The following is a 20,584-nucleotide window of genomic DNA, read 5'->3' on the forward strand; positions in this document are numbered from 1 at the left end:
CTGCCACGTCGCCACGACACGCTCACCTCACATAGCACCTCGATGACGTCTCCGATCTTCAGTTCCAGCTCGTCGTCGTTCTGTGGCATGTAGCTAAAAGCGGCTTTGCAGCGTCTTTTCCGTATGGCCTCGCCTGTGACCCCATGCACGCCCGCACACGCACGACACGCCCACGTGCACACACATATAGGTTAATGAAATTTGATTTTCCAGGCAAACCGTATTAAAACAAATAATTTCTTTTGCACTAGGTGTCTCCATCCTCCGTCCTACTAAATAACTTACTGCAGTGAGCAGTTCATTTTCAGCAGGTTTCACTTCTCTGTCAAAGCACAATGGAAAATGGGAGCTGCTCTAGCCATGAGTGACTACTGCACTAGTGGTGATCTGCAAAAGTCTATACCGTAATCAATTTACACTTTAATCTGAAAGGCAAAATAGTCGATTCTTTCTGCACCACCAACTGTAGGGCAATCTGTGACATCTTGGCAACCACATCTATATGAATAAAAGCAATGCAGTCTCTGTAACATGGAGGGTTTATAATCTGATATCCACTGACAGACCATGCAGGGCACTCTTAAAGCAATCTAAATCAATCGCAATGAGATACATACAAAAGTAGTGCTATGGTGAATAGGCCAAAACTTCACATTGACTTGAATGTCAGTTTTCTGTATTGCAGTTAACAAATGAGATTATAAAACAACAATCCAAATAAATGAATTAATAAAAAAAAAAACCCCACAAAATATAATTACAATGAGTGAATTAATCAACAAGGACTTAAATAACCTAACCCTGAAAGCATAACCTACATTCCTCGATGTAGTGTTTTAATCATTTTACTCAGCGAAAAGGCATCTTAATGGCTTTCTTGTTTTGTGACGTTTGCAACAGGGAGTCGCAAAAGATGTTTACCTCACCACAAAACAGTCTAAAATTATGGACCAACACTACTACCCTGGATTTGTGAATGTGGAATTTCTCTAATAGGATGAATAATTTAATATCCTCAGCTATTCTAGTTGATGTCACTAGTTAGGAACAAAATCATTACAATAGGAAATCTATACAATTCATGCAAATATATCAAAACAAGTCAAGATCATTCCAAACTCATCTGAAAAAGTCCAGTTACAAAATAAATAACTCTCCAGTTTCGATTTCCAAAACAGCCTCATGGAGATATAGTAGGTTTAAATGTATTCATCAAAACGTTATGAGGATAAAATGTACATACAAATTCCCTTTTGCATTCATAAACTTTAATTCTATAAGGCTTTAGTTATGCACTTCATCATATGGTGATTGTTACATTTCCTAACTAACAAATCTATACCACCAAGAGAAAAGTCAAAAGTTCCTTTAAATGAAGGGTTATAATTTCAATGAGCTCTCATAGGGTAGGAGCTGTTGTGGTGAAATTGTTTTTAATATCAGTCTCACAATCTTTCCATGAAATATCCAACCTCATCTCTGAATTCATTATAAACATAAAACTCCCTATTGCGTTTTAATAAACCTGTTGTGATATTGTATACCTGTTTTAATAAACCTTTTGTGATAAAAATGACATTCTTATTAAGTCATTCTTTTCCGAAACATTATCTAATGATTGACTGTATTAAAGTCCAGAGCATTAAACAACCCTTCTGAATAGTTCCTAACTAGTGTTTTTCTCTTAATATGCTTGGTCTTATTTTTCCTTATAAATTCAATAGAAGAGAAACAATAGAAGAATATGTCAATTTATTGACATAGAGAGACGAGGCTGGACACGCAATTCTTGAAATACCTTTAGATTTTGAAAGCAAAACACTTCCAAGAAATCTTACTGTCTGTTTAACCTTTTATCTGTGAGTTGTTTATCCTATGTAAAGCCATTACGCCTTTCTTATTCTGTGTAACTGAAAGACCCAAAGCAGCAAAAAATTATTGTAAAATATCCAGGACAACAGGAACCTGTTCATTGTCCTTCAAAAACAATGCATTGCCTACTAATTTACAAATTAGAAACTTGTGTCCTGCAGTCTGAGTACCTTTGATGCTGGAGCAATGTACTGATGACAAACCAGGTAGAAGTGCCTTTAGCCAAAGACACACAACTACTACTAAGGTTGGAACCATCTTCAAAAACTGGTGCCCAGAACCAAAATGATGCACCACATCATACAGGAACTCATGTTCCACCACCATTTCGACAGCTTTACAGAAACCCAGAAATAAAATAACTGCCTCCTATTTGACCAGTTCATGGTAACCTAAGAAATCTAAAACAAGACAGATGTTATTTGAAATGCTTCTGCCCTTCCTGAGTCCTGACTGCAAGGCAGAGATAATCTCTCCTAACGCTGATTTCAAGCGGGTGGTATAAAGAGCAGCTAATAACTTATAATCTGAGTTAAGCAACATAATTGGTGCCAGTTGTCTACCACAGTAAAATAATGTCACCACTTAATAAAATGCTTCTGTATAACAATCTCTAAATCCTAAGCTTGGCACTGTCAGCTAGTGGTTCTAGTGCAGTCACTAACCACTGTTTGAACTGTCAATAGGTACTTTAGCAGCTGAAAGGATTATTCTGATTAGCACAGAGCGCATGCTTCGCCACAGCAGGCTTGGAGGCCCACTCTTGGTTTGACAGGGAGAAACCATGCTGTTCATCACATATGGGCACCACAGGAGGGCGCCACATGGTCTACAGAGCAGCACCACAGCAGATCTCAGACCATGGGTTGTGGGGGCAATTAGTCTGGGGCACTTTGAGGTTATAAGAAAAAGCGGAAAAAAAAAAAAAATCTATATTAATACACCAACACGAAATATATCAAAACCAAGACTTAATATTCCATTATATTAAAGCGTATTTAAAATTCAGTTGAGAAGTTAAAGCAAATCAATTAGATGTGCTCTACCGTTACATTTATCATGACTGTATGATAAACTGTACAGGTAATTCATTATTTCAAAATATCAGGACTGATTATATATATATATATATATATATATATATATATATATATATATATAAAATGTCTGTTGTGAACCTTTCCCCTGCATACTTAAAATTAACATTAGGCGTAGTGAGTAACACAAACTGTGAACATATGGAGATCAGCTTTTAAACTTGCAGCTGAGCCTGTAAGATAGCTTTGATTGCAAAATGGTTGTAGGCTAAAAAATGTAAACAAACAAAAGCAAATTGCTAACGAAGTATTTCAGTTAGGACGAGATCCAGACTGCAAGTATTAGAACTAAGGAGATGAAGTTTGTCTCAAACTATGGGCCTGAAATTCAGTTACACAGCTGGAGACCCACAACTACAGACAGAAATAGCTGCCCAACATCTCAACACTCACATGAAAGAATTTTGTAATCTTATGACTAACTTCTTTGTTAACTTCCTGGTATTAACCATTTAAACATTACTGAGGGCCAATAAAGACGACAAAACCTGCCATTCCTGCTTCAGTGTCTGTTGAGCTGCTTTACTGCCAAATTATTGGCCAGTTAGCAAAATGAGAGACAGGCAAGCACAGAAGTCAAGGCTAATAAATTGGCCTCCTAAGACATTACTGGAACCGCTAATGTCTCCTAATTCAGATAGACAGGATGTAAGTCATTAGCGTGTTACCTCTATTCTCTTTCTCTCTCTCTCTCACACACACACACACACACACACACACACACACACACACAAATTCCCCTGGCCACTGACAGTATTCACAGCGGAACCTTAGAGTACGAGCTACAGAGCTGCTCTAATTGTCTGTCCAAGAGACTGGTTTAATTACTGTCAGACACACACATGCACAGACACACACTTAACACTAACTTCCCACATGACATCTGGATGTTCCAGACAAACTCATCTGACTCACACTATACCCTCTCCAGAAAGGTATATGTGCAACAAACGCACACAAACCCACAAAGAAGATGTCCTACATGTTAAGAATTGTATAATAGACTTCCTACCACTAAGCCCAGTGATCTAATGTGTGCCACAGACCCTGACGTTGTGTGTTTATGGACGGTTTAGAAGTCCCTGCTGTGTATTTATCTGTGTGAATTGTTGCCTGACCAAATGTACCCTAAACCTTTAATAAACAAGATATGGGTTGGAGCCAGTGCATTCACGCCTGTTGTTGACAGTCAGTTCGTGATGGTTCATTTAGCTCTAAACTGGACTTGGTGGGTACCTTTCTTGGCTGGCCGGAGGCTGGACTCTGATGCAGGGCTGGCGCTGCCATTGGACATGTCAGACTTCAGCCCGGTCGTCTGAGAAGCCAGACTCACGTCCTTCCTCACCTCCTTCTTAATCTCCTGCAGAGAGACAGAAAATTGGCTGAAATACCTTCTAACAGCCAGCAGGGGGAGCAAGAGCCTGCCCTCTTTTTCTATGAGAGAGAGAAAGCGAGAGAGAGAGAGAGAGAGTGAGAGAGAGAGAGAGAGAGAGAGAGAGAAAAACGGGGGTGTGAGAGAGAGTGGGCGAGGGAGTAAAAGGGAGAAAGAGAAAGCGAGAGAGAGGAAGGGAGAGAGAGAGAGAGAGAGAGAGAGAGAACCCATGCATGCTTTAGCTCTCCATGCAGCAGAAGAGCTGGACTCATTTCCTGGATGCAGTGACTCAGAGGAGCAGTCAACCCCACACATGCTGGCCTTAAGCACTTCTCCATCTGCATCTGCGCAAAAAGCCCCCCACCCCCCACACCACCCCCCCATTGTTGAAGTTGCAGGCCAGCCTTTAATCCCACCTCCCAGTAAAACACTATATGCTAGAGGCCTGAGGTCCACTCAGGGGGAGAACATTCGGATGCCTGGTCTTAAATGGCTGACATCAGGTTCATTCACTTTGGCTAAGGCTGTCTGTTTGTACTCACTCTGTCTGTGCCTTTAATCTGCAGCATTTCTCTATCACTCCCTTTGCTCCCTTTCTGAGTGACAGAGCAGCTAACTGAGGAGAACAGCAGCAGGCGCCATGTTTGATCTGTCTGCTGTTTCATTAATGCAGCCTTGGCCTCTTACTCAAGAGGTGGGCAGCATCCAGGTGGAGGGATCGCACATCCATAATAACCAGCCCCCCACACACACACACACACACGCACACACACACGCACACACAAATAAAGCAGGTGCCCTTATTTCTCAAAACTGAAATTCCCATGTAAGGCATGGGTGTGCCATTTCCAAACGTTAAACACATGAAATACAAAAAATATATAAAAAATACATGTGTGTGTCATTAAATTGAACTTTTTTTGTGTAAAGGACAAAATTCATGGTTGGTGATAATCACAAGTAGAACAGACGTTTTTAAGGTGTGATTACTATCTGAGTAACTAAACCTGATGCTGTGTGATAGACAGTGAATTCAGCTGAATGCAGCCTGTACCATGGGCTGAGCGTGTGCGTCGACTGTAGGACTGTGGGACAAAGGAAGTGCTACTTTGGGTTGTGTGTTGGTCAGAGGAACTGCGCTTGTTCCATTTTAGTGTGCCCTGGAAAACAATCCTTCGGGCATGTGGACACACAACCACGGGACACACGGACACAGGCGCGCACACTGGAGCACCCGTGTACACACACAAAGCTCAGGCATTGTTGGATAATGAGCTGTGTTCACAAGCATTCATGATTAATGAGTGGGTGAGATGTGAGATCAGAGGGCAGTTAGCACAGGGCAGGCTGAAGCAGACCTAACGTACCGCTGCATGCACACTCCATGCAGACAAATCCAGGCCAATAACCAATATTCATAATATACTGAACTTCAGCTTTTCTAGTTCTTTCACTTACATAATGTAAATATGAGTGATGTAAAGACTGAAAAATATATCACTTGTTAACTGACATCGCAATATCGGCCTCTGCTATATGATGCCACAGAGCTGCAATATAAGGCTCTTTAATGTGTTACACCATTTCAGTCTCAGACAAGTTCTGTTTGGTTCTGTCCTGATGAATCACACCATTCGAGTATACATCAAAAATCGATCGCAACATGTAGCTATATAATCTCGGTATAGTTTGGTTCTCCATACTTGTCCAGCCCTAGATATGAATATGAAATCAAAATGATAATACATGACATTATACGGCACACGCAGCATTTCAGGAATAATTAACACCAAATAAGCGAACGCTCCCACAATGCATCAGCGTATCTGAAAGGTGCAAAATGAACATTATCGGTTTGGCCTTAATTATTGACTGAGTTCCAACGTGAAACCAACACCTTTACTGCTGAAATGCTGATGGGTCCTGGTGCCAGTGCAGGCAATCAGGCCCAAAGCACGAGAAGCCCTGGCAAATTCAGCCCTCGCCATTGTGAGGACGTGTGTGCTGACCGGAGCTGACAACACTGGCATAATGCTGAACCTTATCTATTCTTCATTGGTTCTGGCAGCCTCAGCCAGGAGGAAACGGACATTACATCACTGTTACATAATCGCGCACCCACCACCCATCACACTTGGCCTTTCCCCGAAGCATTCAGATATCTGTCACCTTTTTAACCTGCATAGGAGTCCATCAGGAGTTTACACGAGGCTTTTAGAGGTGGCTTTTGTTGGTGTGCGACCAGCTTTAGCATGAAAGAAGAAAAATAAGTTTATCAACAGATCAGCAGCATGAGAGTTAGAGAGAGAGAGTGAGAGAGAGCGAGCTATTGCAGATGTCTGGTAAGCTCCACAGTGAAAGAATACACACACACACACACACACACACACACACACACACACACACACACACACACACACACACACACACACACACACACACACACACACAGAGAACACAACCACAGACCATGACTTCTGATTGCTCAGAGATATTTCCTCACTGAGTAGAACAGAGGCTTCTACACTGCATTGCATTGTCCTTGTAAAGCATCACGGAAAAAGTTAACTGTCCTAGCCATTCAGGATGCTTCTGTGTGCCCTATACAAAGTTACGCAATGCACACAATATTACAGTCCATACAGAGTCCCCGATTACACAACTCACCCTTGCTCCGTTGAAGGTTGCGTAACCTAGGATGGCAACAGAGAGACGCGAAGCTAGCAGCCAGGCCAGACACTTTTATTCTGCAGCCACCATTGGATTTGTGCTTCAGCTACCTGTTTATGATGCTGATTTAAGATCAGCTCTACTCCATAGCTGTCATTTAATTTCCTGAGAGAACACTGAGCTCAGATCATCACCATATAGTGTAGTGTAGACTAGTGGCAAAGGTTTATAGCAGTGGTGTAGATTACCACTAACACAGCACACTGGACCCATCTTTGCTCCAACATCACAGTAAATTATCATTATAGCAAAGGAAAAAAATACTTATATTTAGTTACAAATATAATATAATATAATACAATATTTTCACTATTTTTACCAAGTAGGTGCATATGAACTTATTTCATAACTGAGATTAAAATTACGCTCCTCTGGTAAACTGACCCAGATCTAGCTTGTGCTCCATCCAGGTCACCGCGGGACACCCTGACGGGGGCTGGCATCAGCACCTCGACACGCCGGCAAGACACCATGCAGAGATACTCATCGTCTCATGGCAAAGCTTGCTGTTTTTACTTCTTCATATTTTGCTAAAAACGACACATACGAGCATAAATGGAAAGGGGTGGCAAGGCAGCAGCGGTACCTGTACGTGTGCAGCTGCGGCTCGGGCACTCACCATGGATAGCCTCCCCTCGCTAGCACAGCTCTCCAGGGTCTGACAGCAGGGGTGCAGCCAGCATAGCCCTACACTACACAGTGTGGCACAAAAATGACAGCAGGGCCTCAGAGGAGCTAAAACGCTGTTTGTGGGTTAGGGGCAGGAGCACACACACACACACACACACACACACACACACACACACACAAGCACACGCACAGACACACATGCACAGACGCAGACACACACACACACACACACACAGACACACGCACGCACACGCACGCACAGACACACGCACACAGACACACGCACAGACACACAGACGCACACAGACGCACACAGACGCACACAGACGCACACGCACAGACACACACGCACAGACACACATGCACACACTAAACCCCAGAAAGTACAGCAGCAGCAGAACTGAACGCAAGGACACATGCAAGCACTCCCCCCTTTGTGCAGTGAGCTGTTATCTCCAAACCAGCGGAGGGAGGCTCAGCTGTAGAATGTTACAGAGCTTCACGAGAACCATCGTCTTGCCATCAGCAATCACAACCTTCTCTACTTTATTAGGAGGGTTTCTCACACTGTGAGTGACAGCTGCAGCTTGAATTCTGAATGCACACTTCCTGTCTGCAGATCAGGCTCTGACAGACCCATAGTCTAACCACTGTATTTGCAAATTTCAGTAGAGGCAGCCACACACACACACACACACACACACACACACAGCAGAGCAACACACAAACACCACTGAACAGAAATACATATATGCCTACAGAGAGTAGCACAAACAGACTACATTTCCTCTCAAACTACATAAATATATGTGCCAACATCAATCATGTTTTGTTGTTGTTGTTTGGTAGTTTTGTTTTGTTACATGGCTTGACCTGCCTCACCTGATGTTGTGGCTGGCCCTTGGCAAGGCTGATCCCAGCTCTGCCACTGGAAAAACCTGGGAAACAGTGGTGTGCCTTTCTCCTCTGCCGTCCCAATCACGCACTTCTGACGCACGATAACGCTTGTTCAGTTTGGCGCTGACGCACCAGCTCGTTGGTGAAGTCTCCGTGCTCTGTCTCAAGGCTATATCTAAGTGCTTCTGCCTCCCACAGTCAGGCTAACATGAACCCTGGCGTGCATGCTAGTTCACAGCCATCTTAAACGTGAGTGTTGTTCTGTCACGTGATTAATGCATACAAATATTACCGCATTAGACAGGAGTTTATACTGTATTAGAGGTGTGTGTTTAGGCGTGTTTGCGTGCTATTTCTTAATAAAGGCCTATTGAATTCTCTATGTTTGCAATCACAATGGGCCATCGGTCCCTGGAGACTCCAATTATCTCTCTGGTGCCTCATCACATACATGTTACCGTGGAAACCACACTGGGGGAACCTGCTAGTGAGGAGTGGTCTGACATAAGCTGCCCCCCCCCAAAACATTCACATGCACACCCACCCACACATACACACACAGGGCAACATAAACAACAGAACACAATCTGGCACCTGTTGACATTGCACAGACAGACCTCAGATCAGTACCACCCATGTGTCTGTCCTGTTGAGCCCAGAATTAATCAGCCTGAATAGCTCCAAGATCAGCATGAGTGAGGTTGGTAAGAATTCTGTAAGTAAGAAGCTCTAATGCTTATGGCAGGATGAATAAAACCTGATCAATTCCAATGAATTCACCTAGTTTAATCCGCTCCAGCCCAACACACAGAGCAGAAAGGATACGGAGCTACCTGCAGTATACAGAGACTCTGCAGACCTCCAAGTGCTCATTTCACACATATTACTGCATGAGCGTTTCGTTTAATATGCATTTGACAGCACGACAGCAACGAGAAAAACAGACATCCGCATTATCCGACCACCTCACCAGTGCTTGGGGCCAGTGGAGCTTTCATCTGAAAACACATTTTGAGGTTTTGGTTACAGAACGACTGAGATTAGGATTTGCGAGAGGAAACCAAGCACTTGAGCTGGACAGCAAACTTCCACTTCGAGCAGGAGCGGCACCCTGCTCGGCTGCTCACCGTGGACGTTCTGCGCTGTTCCAATTTTAGTCAGGCCTAGCAGGCTGGCGCTACATGCCTGCGAGGCCCTCTGCTGGCACGGAGCCGTGGAGGTGATCTCGCGGCGCTGCACCATCCGCCCCTCAGGCCGCTCTGCGGCAAACACTGGGGGGTGGAATGAAATAGAGAGAGAGAGAGAGAGAGAGAGAGAGAGAGAGAGAAAGAGAGAGAGAGAGAGAGAGAGAGAACAGAGGGATTGAGACAGGACACAGAGTGAGAGAAAGAGATAGAGAGAGACCTGCACCAAGGGAATGCAAGAAGTCTAATGGAAGACTACAAGTGCGGAGAAACAAAAAGAAAGACTTGTGAGCAAGGCATGATGAGATGCTTAAAAAAAAAAAGTGCTTCAAAGATCTCTGTGGGCCAATGAGACGAATGCAGTACGTGAGCATCACGTGGCTCTTCCTCTTCCTGCCCTGAGAGTGGGGACAAGTACGGTGAGGCAGAGGAGACTGTATGTGACGCGTATATGCAGAGTCAAAACCGGAGCCAGCGTAACTGAAAACATCTTAGAGCTCAGGCCTCTCACAGCTGCATCGATCAGAGAGCGCGCGCGCGCGCGAGAGAGAGGGGTGGGGGCCAGGAGAAGAGATACCAAGCAAGACTGAGCATTCTGTATCTCTGTTGGCATCTCTGCCAAATTACATCTCTCATTTTCTCTCACAAATACCCAAATTATCTGCTGTTATCACATCAGAGTGACAGGAAGTTGGAATGTATGCTTGACTGCACTAATTCAAGTGGCTATGAAGCTGGCTGTGATACTGCCTAGTGTGTCAATGGAGCAAGGCCCAACCCAAGAGGAGTGCATGTTATAACTGAAGATACCTGACTGTAAATGATAGTTAGGTCACCTAGGCTAGAAATGCAGCGGGTCATTTCAAATCTTTAAAAAGCAATACATTTTGGTATTTCCTGACATGCTCGTCATGTGATCAGTTACATGCATCATAAACTCCCTTTAAAATATCACCCTTCCATTAATACTGGTGTTTAATATTATTAACGCATTCGTAAGTCATTTAGTAACTACATATACTTTTTTTTTTATTTAGCAGGCTTAACTGGGAAATTCTATTTATTACACCTTTAAGAAAGGAAAAGAAACTGCTGAAAATTTCAGCAAGCAGAATAGTGGTGAGATTTACAAAGAAAGAACAGGAAACACCTGGAGATGTGTCTGTTCATTTCTCTTTTCAGAGAAAACACACACACACACACACACACACACACACACACACACACACGTAACATCTACATTAGAATATGGCTTCTAGAAGCCATTTTTGGAGAAGGTGTTTCCATGCAGTCTGAAACCACACATTCCTTCACTAATGAGAGAACAGATTAGATTAACTGCATTAGGGGGAAGCAGAAGATCTGGAAAAACAGATGAGCAACATTCAGCACATTTCCAAATGGCTTTTTCATGGCCACTGTGTGTGTGTGTGTGTGTGTGTGTGTGTGCGTGCGCGTGTGTGTGCATGCGCGTGCGTGTGAGTGTGCGCCAGTGTTCCACTGAGTTGCTGGCAGGGTAACTGAGCACTAGGATACATGGAGATAAAACTCAGGAAACAAAAGTAATCATCCTATACACACACTCTCACGCACTCGCACTCGCACACACGGCTTAGCAGAGCACACATTCTCGCAAATACCTAGACACAGACACATCTGCAGCGAGAGACACCCATCAGCCAGACGTAGAAAAGGTTCACGTGTTTTGAATGAGTCACATGAAGCCAGTCCAAATCCTCCTCCTCCTCCTCTTGGAAATGGAACGCGACGATCGCTGTCTAACCTCCCCTCCCAACTTCGCTGACACTGCCTTTGACCTCTTTCTAACACATCAGACGACTGGTTTACACTGTAACAACATAACTGCTGAAGCTTTCTGAATGGGAAGTGAGCAGGTCTAAATTGAGCAGTGCAAGAAGTGCCTGAAAAAGCTCCATGTCTATGCTCCACCCTAATGCCCACCTGAATACCCCACCCTAACGTCCACCTGTTCCCCAGTGTGCATCCAGTCCTCAGGATCCCATGTTCAGAGCAGACAGCCTACTTTATGCACCTATTCAGCATCAAAACGGATATGTTGAGCAACTCCAAAACAGCATGTGAGATGTACAAAAACAGCATGTCATGCATAAAAAGCACTACTGCTAAATCTGTGGACGATTACACAGTGCAAACAGATCTGCGGCTGTACTTATCTATACAACACCACAGTAACAATCTGGTTAGAGTGCTTGTTTGTCAGTTACAGCCCAGCATCAGGTGCCATAACACCTGGCCAGTTTTGGATTACAACTGTGGGGTTGAAATGATATCACCTCTGGAATGAGAGTATGGAGTGGCAACACAATCTCAGGAGCACTGATCTAGAATGCCCTACTGCACAATGCCTAGTGTTGCTGAACACCCGCAGCCCTGAAAGCACTCCTACTGTGTGTTCATTTGTGTCTGACTGGATTTATATAAACACTAGGGGGATTACACACTGGGGTTGCTGGTGTGTAGTAACCCATAAGACTGTTGGCTTAGCTTAAGAAGGAACCTTTTAACCCAAATCAGGAACAATGACATGGCTGAATTTGCAGAGGACCCACAACAGCTACGATGCTAAGCAACAATGAACCTGTGTGCTAAGATGACACGAAGGAATGACTAAATTTCTGTTATTCATACACTTTATTCAAAAATAGTTAATAATCACGAATAATCAAGAATCATGAGAGCATGAAGCACATAACACAAGCCTCTCTATACAACCTGAAACGTCTTTAGAAATACTCGATACAGGAACAGGCTGCTACGGACGTACATTTAAAATAATATTCGCTTAGACAGTAAATGTCTAGCATGGCTTCGCCTCCTCCAGGGGCAGAAAGACTTCAGTATATCACGAACGAATATGATCATCGATCACAAACTACAACGTAAATTATGCGGCGCAACACAAATGGCTTTCTTCTTTGCATTCTCTTCTTTTGTATTTTCTTCTTATAGTTGTATTTTTTTTTCTTTTTGCATCCGCTGAAGAGAGGAGTTCAGGGCGTCGCTTTATTTACAAGCGCCATCACAGATGCAGTCTATCAAACTCAGTTCATTACTCAGGCTACACAGCTGGAAATATGCCTTTGACTATATCTGGCTTGGTTTCAAAGTGCAGAGGTGTTTGTTGTGGGGAAGGTTTCAGGGTGGGCGTGAACGCAGAGATCATCGTTTATGATACCCTGCGACGGCAGGGATCATCTCTGGTTCACGGTCAGGAGACAGAGGAAAGCTCTTCATTCCAGTATCAGTGCCTGAGGGTTACACTCCACCCCTAAATAAGCCACATTCTTGTAGCGGAGCTCTGAGTTTTAACACAAAGATACAAACCCGACAAGAATGATCAAATCCTGCAAATACAGAAGCGTTTGCACTCACCAAACCAAAAGGGCTTTAACGTGGAATCGAGAGCCATTGGAAAGAAACAGAATAGTTTGTGATCTAGAATTGCACTTACTGCCTCTGTACACTACGGTACCCATTGATATTTAGCTATGGCATGTTTTAACCCACCACAGGTGACACTGTGTGGTTCTCTCTTAATGACAGTATGTTTAACAGGTATATAAACAGACCATGACTATGCATGTGTTTATGTTATTAAGATTATGTTAAACTGAGCACCACAAATTCACTCTTCAAAATCCCGCCATGCTCTGTATATCATGCACTGTGTTACTGAGTGGCCAGTATTTGGTCAGCCTGCACCGCTTGCCTGCTGACCAAGTGAGAGTTCTGCCATTCTCTTAAAATGTTTCCTTTTCTCTTTGTAAATGTGAGTGGAAACGTCATGGAAATCTTGAAAGCATTGCTGTTTTAATTGCCTTTGTTTCACATGATGACATGTCAGTAATTAGGGATGTGATGTAAAGAAAAAGAAAACCCATTGAACAAAGGAAGCCCCTAGCTCACAGCCACATGCCTAGTAAAGCCTGCAGTCTGTCCGTTTGCAGAGAGCCGTCACCTGACCAACCAGGCTCTGCGGAGACGGTTGCGACTATGCCCATAAGCATCGTGGCTTGTTTGATGACAAACACCCGCGCTCATGCAGACAGACTGGAATTAAAGGAGTGGTCCTCAATGTCCTCAACGCTTAAAAACCAAAACAAGGGTGTAGGAAATGGGCTCCTGAGCTGTCTGTCAGTACAAATATTAACACATCATAACTGCTCCAAACATCTTTACAAATCCAAAACGATGGCTACCAACAAACAGCCTGCTTATCACCTGACTGCCTGAAGCAACAACTATAATCCAATTCTATAATCTATACACGAACACGATCTTTCAGTAGATCCTCAATTCTGCAGTTGTTTCTGTGGTGTCGTATAAGGTCACTGCAGTTCCTGTGTGGTAAAGAATAATAGCTAAAAATAATCTACACCTAAGGAATCCTCTGTCTAGAACAGCATTCTGGGTGACGGACTCCTACAGGTCACGCCGCCAAAACGGGCCCATGCCAAAGAAGCAGCTGCATGGAAACAAGCACCCACATCATGCTAACCTGCAGGGTCCCGCACCCCAACACCACGTGGAACTGGGCAGCGAGACACTCCGAGCCGCATCAGCGCCCGCAGTAGACCGCCTCCGCCCCTGCTCCACCTATGGCTAGAAAATCAAGCTCGTGTGCAGGCCGGTGTTCTGTGTTCTCACCCAGGGGGGGTGTAGAGGGGAAGACATATTTAGAGCTCCATGATGGCGTCATGACTTTTTTTTTTGACAGTAGATTGGCAAAAAATATAACTGAGGTTACTGCGGTCTGACAGTTTATTCTCCCATGCATGTTTAAAGTGTTTGCATATGTACTTGAGTTTTAGAACCAGAAAAGCTCAAAGCAGAAGTGGATGCACGGCCATGTCCGAGCTGGTTTCTGATGCTCAAACGTAAACTCCACTATCAGATGCGATTGTGAGAGAAAGACTCTTCCCGTTTTTGCTAATGTCGCGCACTCTCTCTTCCTGTCAATGCGCCCTCAGAGGAAGTCTACACTTCCCCCTGCTGGCTCCGCGTTCAGAGAGGAAACGGCCACGAGCTACGCCACAAAACCTTAGAATCAGCCGGGCAGGCGGCACCCATGCCCCCGTGGGCCACTGCACCTGCTCCTGTACCACGTCTGCAGTGTGTGGTGGTGAAAGGCACACGCTCGTGTGTTTGTGCCCTAAGCCCAGCGCTACCTCGCAGCCTCGCGCTGCTTGAGTCAGGCCCTTCCGCCACTGAAACCCATCGCTTCGCGCGAGCACAGTAAGTGTGCGAGGCAAATCCCGTCAAGCCGAAGCCGAAACCTGACACTACACAAACACCTAACGGCAATGGTGCTGTCGCGTGACTAACTGTTTGTGCATGTCTGGAAAACATGGGACAGCGAGAAATAGCAATGCTACAGATGAAGTGAGCGCAAAAATATCAGAGCCAATATTTGAAAGATACATTTTTGCCATTTTTCATCACAGTCTGTAGCATTGTTAATGGTAATAAATCAAAAAGAGGCATCTTTCCTTTAACTTTAAAGCCTGATTTATCATCTGACAATCAAAAACCCTGTAACAAGCAGAATACACCGATCACAAAGTAAAATGAAAGTAATATGCAAAACTCTATGTGACTTTCTCTCACTCATGAAACAAAAACACAGACACACACGTGCTGACACCAACACTTGCAAGCCCACTAAACTGACAGAGCATCCTGTTCGTACCAGTGCTCTGCATTCTGCAACACTGCAACAAGTCAACCAAGCATGGTCCGACAGTCACCATTCACAGTCCCCTGCAGAGAAAAAACTGTCACCTCACCAAGCACATATACTGGAAGCCAGGTTTTGGGACTCAGGCCACCATTGTCCAGGGAGAGAGAGACGTGAGAACAGCATGCGCGAGAGAGGCCAGCTCACCCTGACGAAGTTGTCTGGGAACAGGCCCCTGCGGCCGGCCACCTCGCCCTCCCACCAGCCCCCTTCATCTTTCCTGATGTTGCTGATGATGTCGCCGACGGCGATGGTCAACTCGTCATCGTGCTGGGCCTGGTAGTCAAACTCCACAACGGCCTCCACTGCGAACGACAGCGAGAGAGAGAGAGAGAGAGAGAGAGGGAAGGAGGGAGGGAAGACAACAGATTGAAGTTGTCCTTGAAGCTGTGTGAGCGAGGGGAGCCAGGAAGAAGCCCGTGTTTTCACTTCTGCAGAGCATCCTCTGGGAAACATGCATGAGCTGAGGGAGAGAGCTGCACGGAGCACCTGCGGAACGGCTCCCAGCCGCCAGGGCCTTCATGCAAGCTGCTTCAGAGGGCCCGTTTGCCAGCTTACCAAACGCGAAACCATTAGGAAGCAAGACGCATGGGAATGATCCATGGAGTTAGGACGAGCTGTAAGGAGGAATACGGTGTATTCATGATGGTGCTCACCGCGGCAGTCTGAACTGAAATGTGCTGAGGGCCCTTCTGTAAATGTCAAAGCCTCTTTCTCTCTCTCTGTGGTCTCAAAAACAACACCCAGTTTTTCTGATTCACCCTGTTTTTTTCTTCTCAAAGTTAAACAAGCATAGAGACTATCACAGGCAAGATTATCAGGCAGGTTTCATTTATGAGTCCAGAAAGAGAACCAGACACCGGGTTTCTAGGCTGTCACTAGGCATTCTTGGGTCTTAGGACATAACCCCTGAGCGGGGTCCGCAGGCCTAGGGGTGAGGAGGAGGGGTAACCATGGGAACGGTAGGATGATTCAAGGATGAGCTGATGTATGTGGTCTTGATGCGGTCATGCGTCATGAGTGGGGCCCCATCTGAGACCACCGGATCGCACCCACTCATGTTTCCAGCATGCACACACACATACACAAACACACACACAAACACACACAAACACACACACAAATAAACAGCATGCATTCAGCATATTTCCCCTGCAGCATGATTCTTTTGGCTGACACATGGCCCTTCTACAGCATGTCAGGTCAGAACGAGAGCATGAAACAGCTGTATGATGTAAATGTCTGCTTTAAGATCTGATTAGCATAATGGTGTAGCATAAAGGTGTAGCGAGGGATGTTCTTTAGATTTACCTCACACACACACACACACACACACACACACACCCCTATCCTTTAACATTTTTCCTTCATTCTGGGTTTCATTTCGTCATTTGTTCAAAGGTCTTGAGTAAAACTTATTACACTGTTCTACACATCATCCCTAACGCAGCACAGCCCTGCCTCTGAAGAGATGATCTAATTCACTCAGTCATGTGTGATGGTTTTTCTCTTCCAGAGCCTCCTGTTCACACAGATGCACTCGAGATGTGTGGAACTCTCTCATCTGGAGGTTTCTGGAATGAGGTGGGCTGAGACGAGACATTGACGAGGCCCATGTCTAAACTCTGAGTGCCGGCAATCATAACAAAACACACACCTCCTTCACACAAACTCCAACACTCCTAAACATCCCGCCACAAGGAGGGTACTGCTTGAGTGCACAATCACATGCACACTCGTGTGCACACTCACAAAGCTGGATTAGAGTAAATTGTGCTGTGTAGAACAGCTGCCATGTTTATAGTGAGCCATCTTTGAAAACACACACACCACGTATGCGCACACACACAGACACACACCAACTATAAAACACCTACAAGCCCTCAGGCAAAGCAGTAATATGCATACAGAGAGCAGTGCTACATTGCAGTGTGTCCCAAAGCCTTCACCAAGGCCTTGATCAATCCAGCTGCTTAAAGTACTACAACTCAGTGTCTGCCTGACACACGTTACAGGGGAGACCTGTTTCTCAAGAAAGTGACCTGGAGCTTGAAACATAGGAGACTGTGTGTACATGATAGGATATGTTTATGAGATCATAATATGGCCCAAATTATTATATTGTGATCATATTGGCACACATGGTGAAAAGCTCTGCAATATATAAAAATGCATTGGTAAACCCTCCATGTAGTATGGGGAAAGATTCCCTGCATTATTCTGAACATATCTGTGTTTGTGGGATTATGTAAATGCTGTGATACAAGGCACTTGCCTGCATCTGAGACTGACCAGGATGCTCACAGCACAATCAACAATTTTGGGATTTGTTAAAGAGCTAATTTGCATATCGCAACCTGTGGTGATATCACTGCAACATCCAATACTGTGATAATGATTAACAATTGATATTTTGACAACAGTTATACAACATGTGCCCATGTTCCTTTCCTGTTTATATAGCTCTCTCTCTCTCTCTCTCTCTCCCTCCCTCCCTCCTTTTCCAGCTGCTAGAGCTTTAGATTAAAGAGAAAAATGTGACATGAAGAACAGCTGCCATGTTTATAATGAGCCATCTTTGAAAATACACACACACGCACATCTGCGTATATATGCGCGCATACACACACACACACACACACACACACACACACACACACACACACACACTCACACACACACACACACACACACACACACACTCACACTCACACTCACACACACACACACACACACACACAAATGGAATTCTTATTCAGTCTGGTCCTTCCACTCCCACACAGTTTTATTTTTCTGACTGCTTCTGGCAGGCTCTATTTCTTCATGACCTCTCCTTTATCTTTCCATCACTGTGTACAAAAACCACAGCCGCTAACCAACACAGCCACTAGACAACCAGCCACTAGACAACCAGCCACTAGACAACACAAAATAGCCACTGGACAACCAGCCATTAGAGACCAGCCACTAGACAACCAGCCATTAGACAACACAAAATAGCCACTAGACACCAGCCACTAGACAACCAGCCATTAGACACCAGCCACTAGACAACCAGCCACTAGACAACCAGCCACTAGACAACACAAAATAGCCACTGGACAACCAGCCATTAGACAACCAGCCATTAGACACCAGCCACTAGACACCAGCCACTAGACAACCAGCCATTAGTTAACACAAAGTAGCCACTAGACACCAGCCACTAGACAACCAGCCACTAGACACCAGCCACTAGACAACCATCCATTAGACAACCAGGCACTAGACACCAGCCATTAGACAACACAAAATAGCCACTAGACAACCAGCCATTAGACAACACAAAATAGCCACTAGACAACCAGCCATTAGACAACACAAAATAGCCACTAGACAACCAGCCACTAGACAACCAGCCATTAGACAACCAGCCACTAGACAACCAGCCACTAGACAACCAGCCATTAGACAACACAAAATAGCCACTAGACAACCAGCCTTTAGACAACCAGCCATTAGACAACACAAAATAGCCACTGGACAACCAGCCATTAGACAACACAAAATAGCCACTAGACAACCAGCCATTAGACAACACAAAATAGCCACTAGACAACCAGCCATTAGACAACACAAAATAGCCACTAGACAACCAGCCATTAGACAACACAAAATAGCCACTAGACAACCAGCCATTAGACAACACAAAATAGCCACTAGACACCAGCCATTAGCCACCAGCCACTATACAACCAGCCATTAGCCACCAACCACTATGCAACCAGCCATTAGCCACCAGCCACTATGCAACCAGCCGTTAGCCACCAGCCACTATACAACCAGCCACTATACAACCAGCCACTATACAACCAGCCATTAGCCACCAGCCACTAGACAACCAGCCATTAGCCACCAGCCACTAGACAACCAGCCATTAGCCACCAGCCATTATACAACCAGCCATTAGACACCAGCCACTAGACAACACAAAATAACCACTAGACAACCAGCCATTAGACAACACAAAATAGCCACTAGACAACTAGCCATTAGCCACCAGCCACTATACAACCAGCCATTAGCCACCAGCCACTATACAACCAGCCATTAGACACCAGCCACTAGACAACACAAAATAGCCACTAGACAACACAAAATAGCCACTAGACAACCAGCCACTAGACAACACAAAATAGCCACTAGACAACCAGCGATTAGACAACACAAAATAGCCACTAGACAACCAGCCACTAGACACCCAGCCATTAGACAACACAAAATAGCCACTGGACAACCAGCCATTAGACAACACAAAATAGCCACTGAACACCCAGCCATTAGACAACACAAAATAGCCACTGGACACCCAGCCATTAGACAACACAAAATAGCCACTGGACACCCAGCCATTAGACAAAACAAAATAGCCACTGGACACCCAGCCATTAGACAAAACAAAATAGCCACTAGACACCCAGCCATTAGACAACACAAAATAGCCACTGGACACCCAGCCATTAGACAAAACAAAATAGCCACTGGACACCCAGCCATTAGACAAAACAAAATAGCCACTAGACACCCAGCCATTAGACAAAACAAAATAGCCACTAGACACCCAGCCATTAGACAACACAAAATAGCCACTAGACACCCAGCCATTAGACGACACCCAGCCATTAGACAACACAAAATAGCCACTAGACACCCAGCCATTAGACAACACAAAATAGCCACTAGACACCCAGCCATTAGACAACACAAAATAGCCACTAGACACCCAGCCATTAGACAACACAAAATAGCCACTAGACACCCAGCCATTAGACAACACAAAATAGCCACTAGACACCCAGCCATTAGACAAAACAAAATAGCCACTAGACACCCAGCCATTAGACAAAACAAAATAGCCACTAGACACCCAGCCATTAGACAACACAAAATAGCCACTGAACACCCAGCCATTAGACAACACAAAATAGCCACTAGACACCAGCCACTAGACAACACAAAATAGCCACTAGGCACCCAGCCATTA

General features: G+C 44.7%; 1 protein-coding gene across 1 annotated transcript in view; it reads right to left on the reverse strand.

Annotated features, from left to right (window-relative positions):
• Window positions 1-20,584, reverse strand: part of sh3kbp1 (SH3-domain kinase binding protein 1) — a 38,839-nt gene that overhangs the window by 10,955 nt on the left and 7,300 nt on the right. Inside the window, exons 2-4 of the mRNA XM_027008086.2 lie at window positions 15,709-15,866; window positions 4,206-4,329; window positions 27-133 (exon numbers count right to left, since the gene is read on the reverse strand). Of these exons, the coding sequence (XP_026863887.2) occupies window positions 27-133; window positions 4,206-4,329; window positions 15,709-15,866 (389 nt within the window). The remainder of the gene's footprint in view (window positions 1-26; window positions 134-4,205; window positions 4,330-15,708; window positions 15,867-20,584) is intronic.

This window comes from Electrophorus electricus, chromosome 5 (genome assembly GCF_013358815.1).
Source record: "Electrophorus electricus isolate fEleEle1 chromosome 5, fEleEle1.pri, whole genome shotgun sequence".
NCBI classification, from domain to species: Eukaryota; Metazoa; Chordata; class Actinopteri; order Gymnotiformes; family Gymnotidae; genus Electrophorus; species Electrophorus electricus.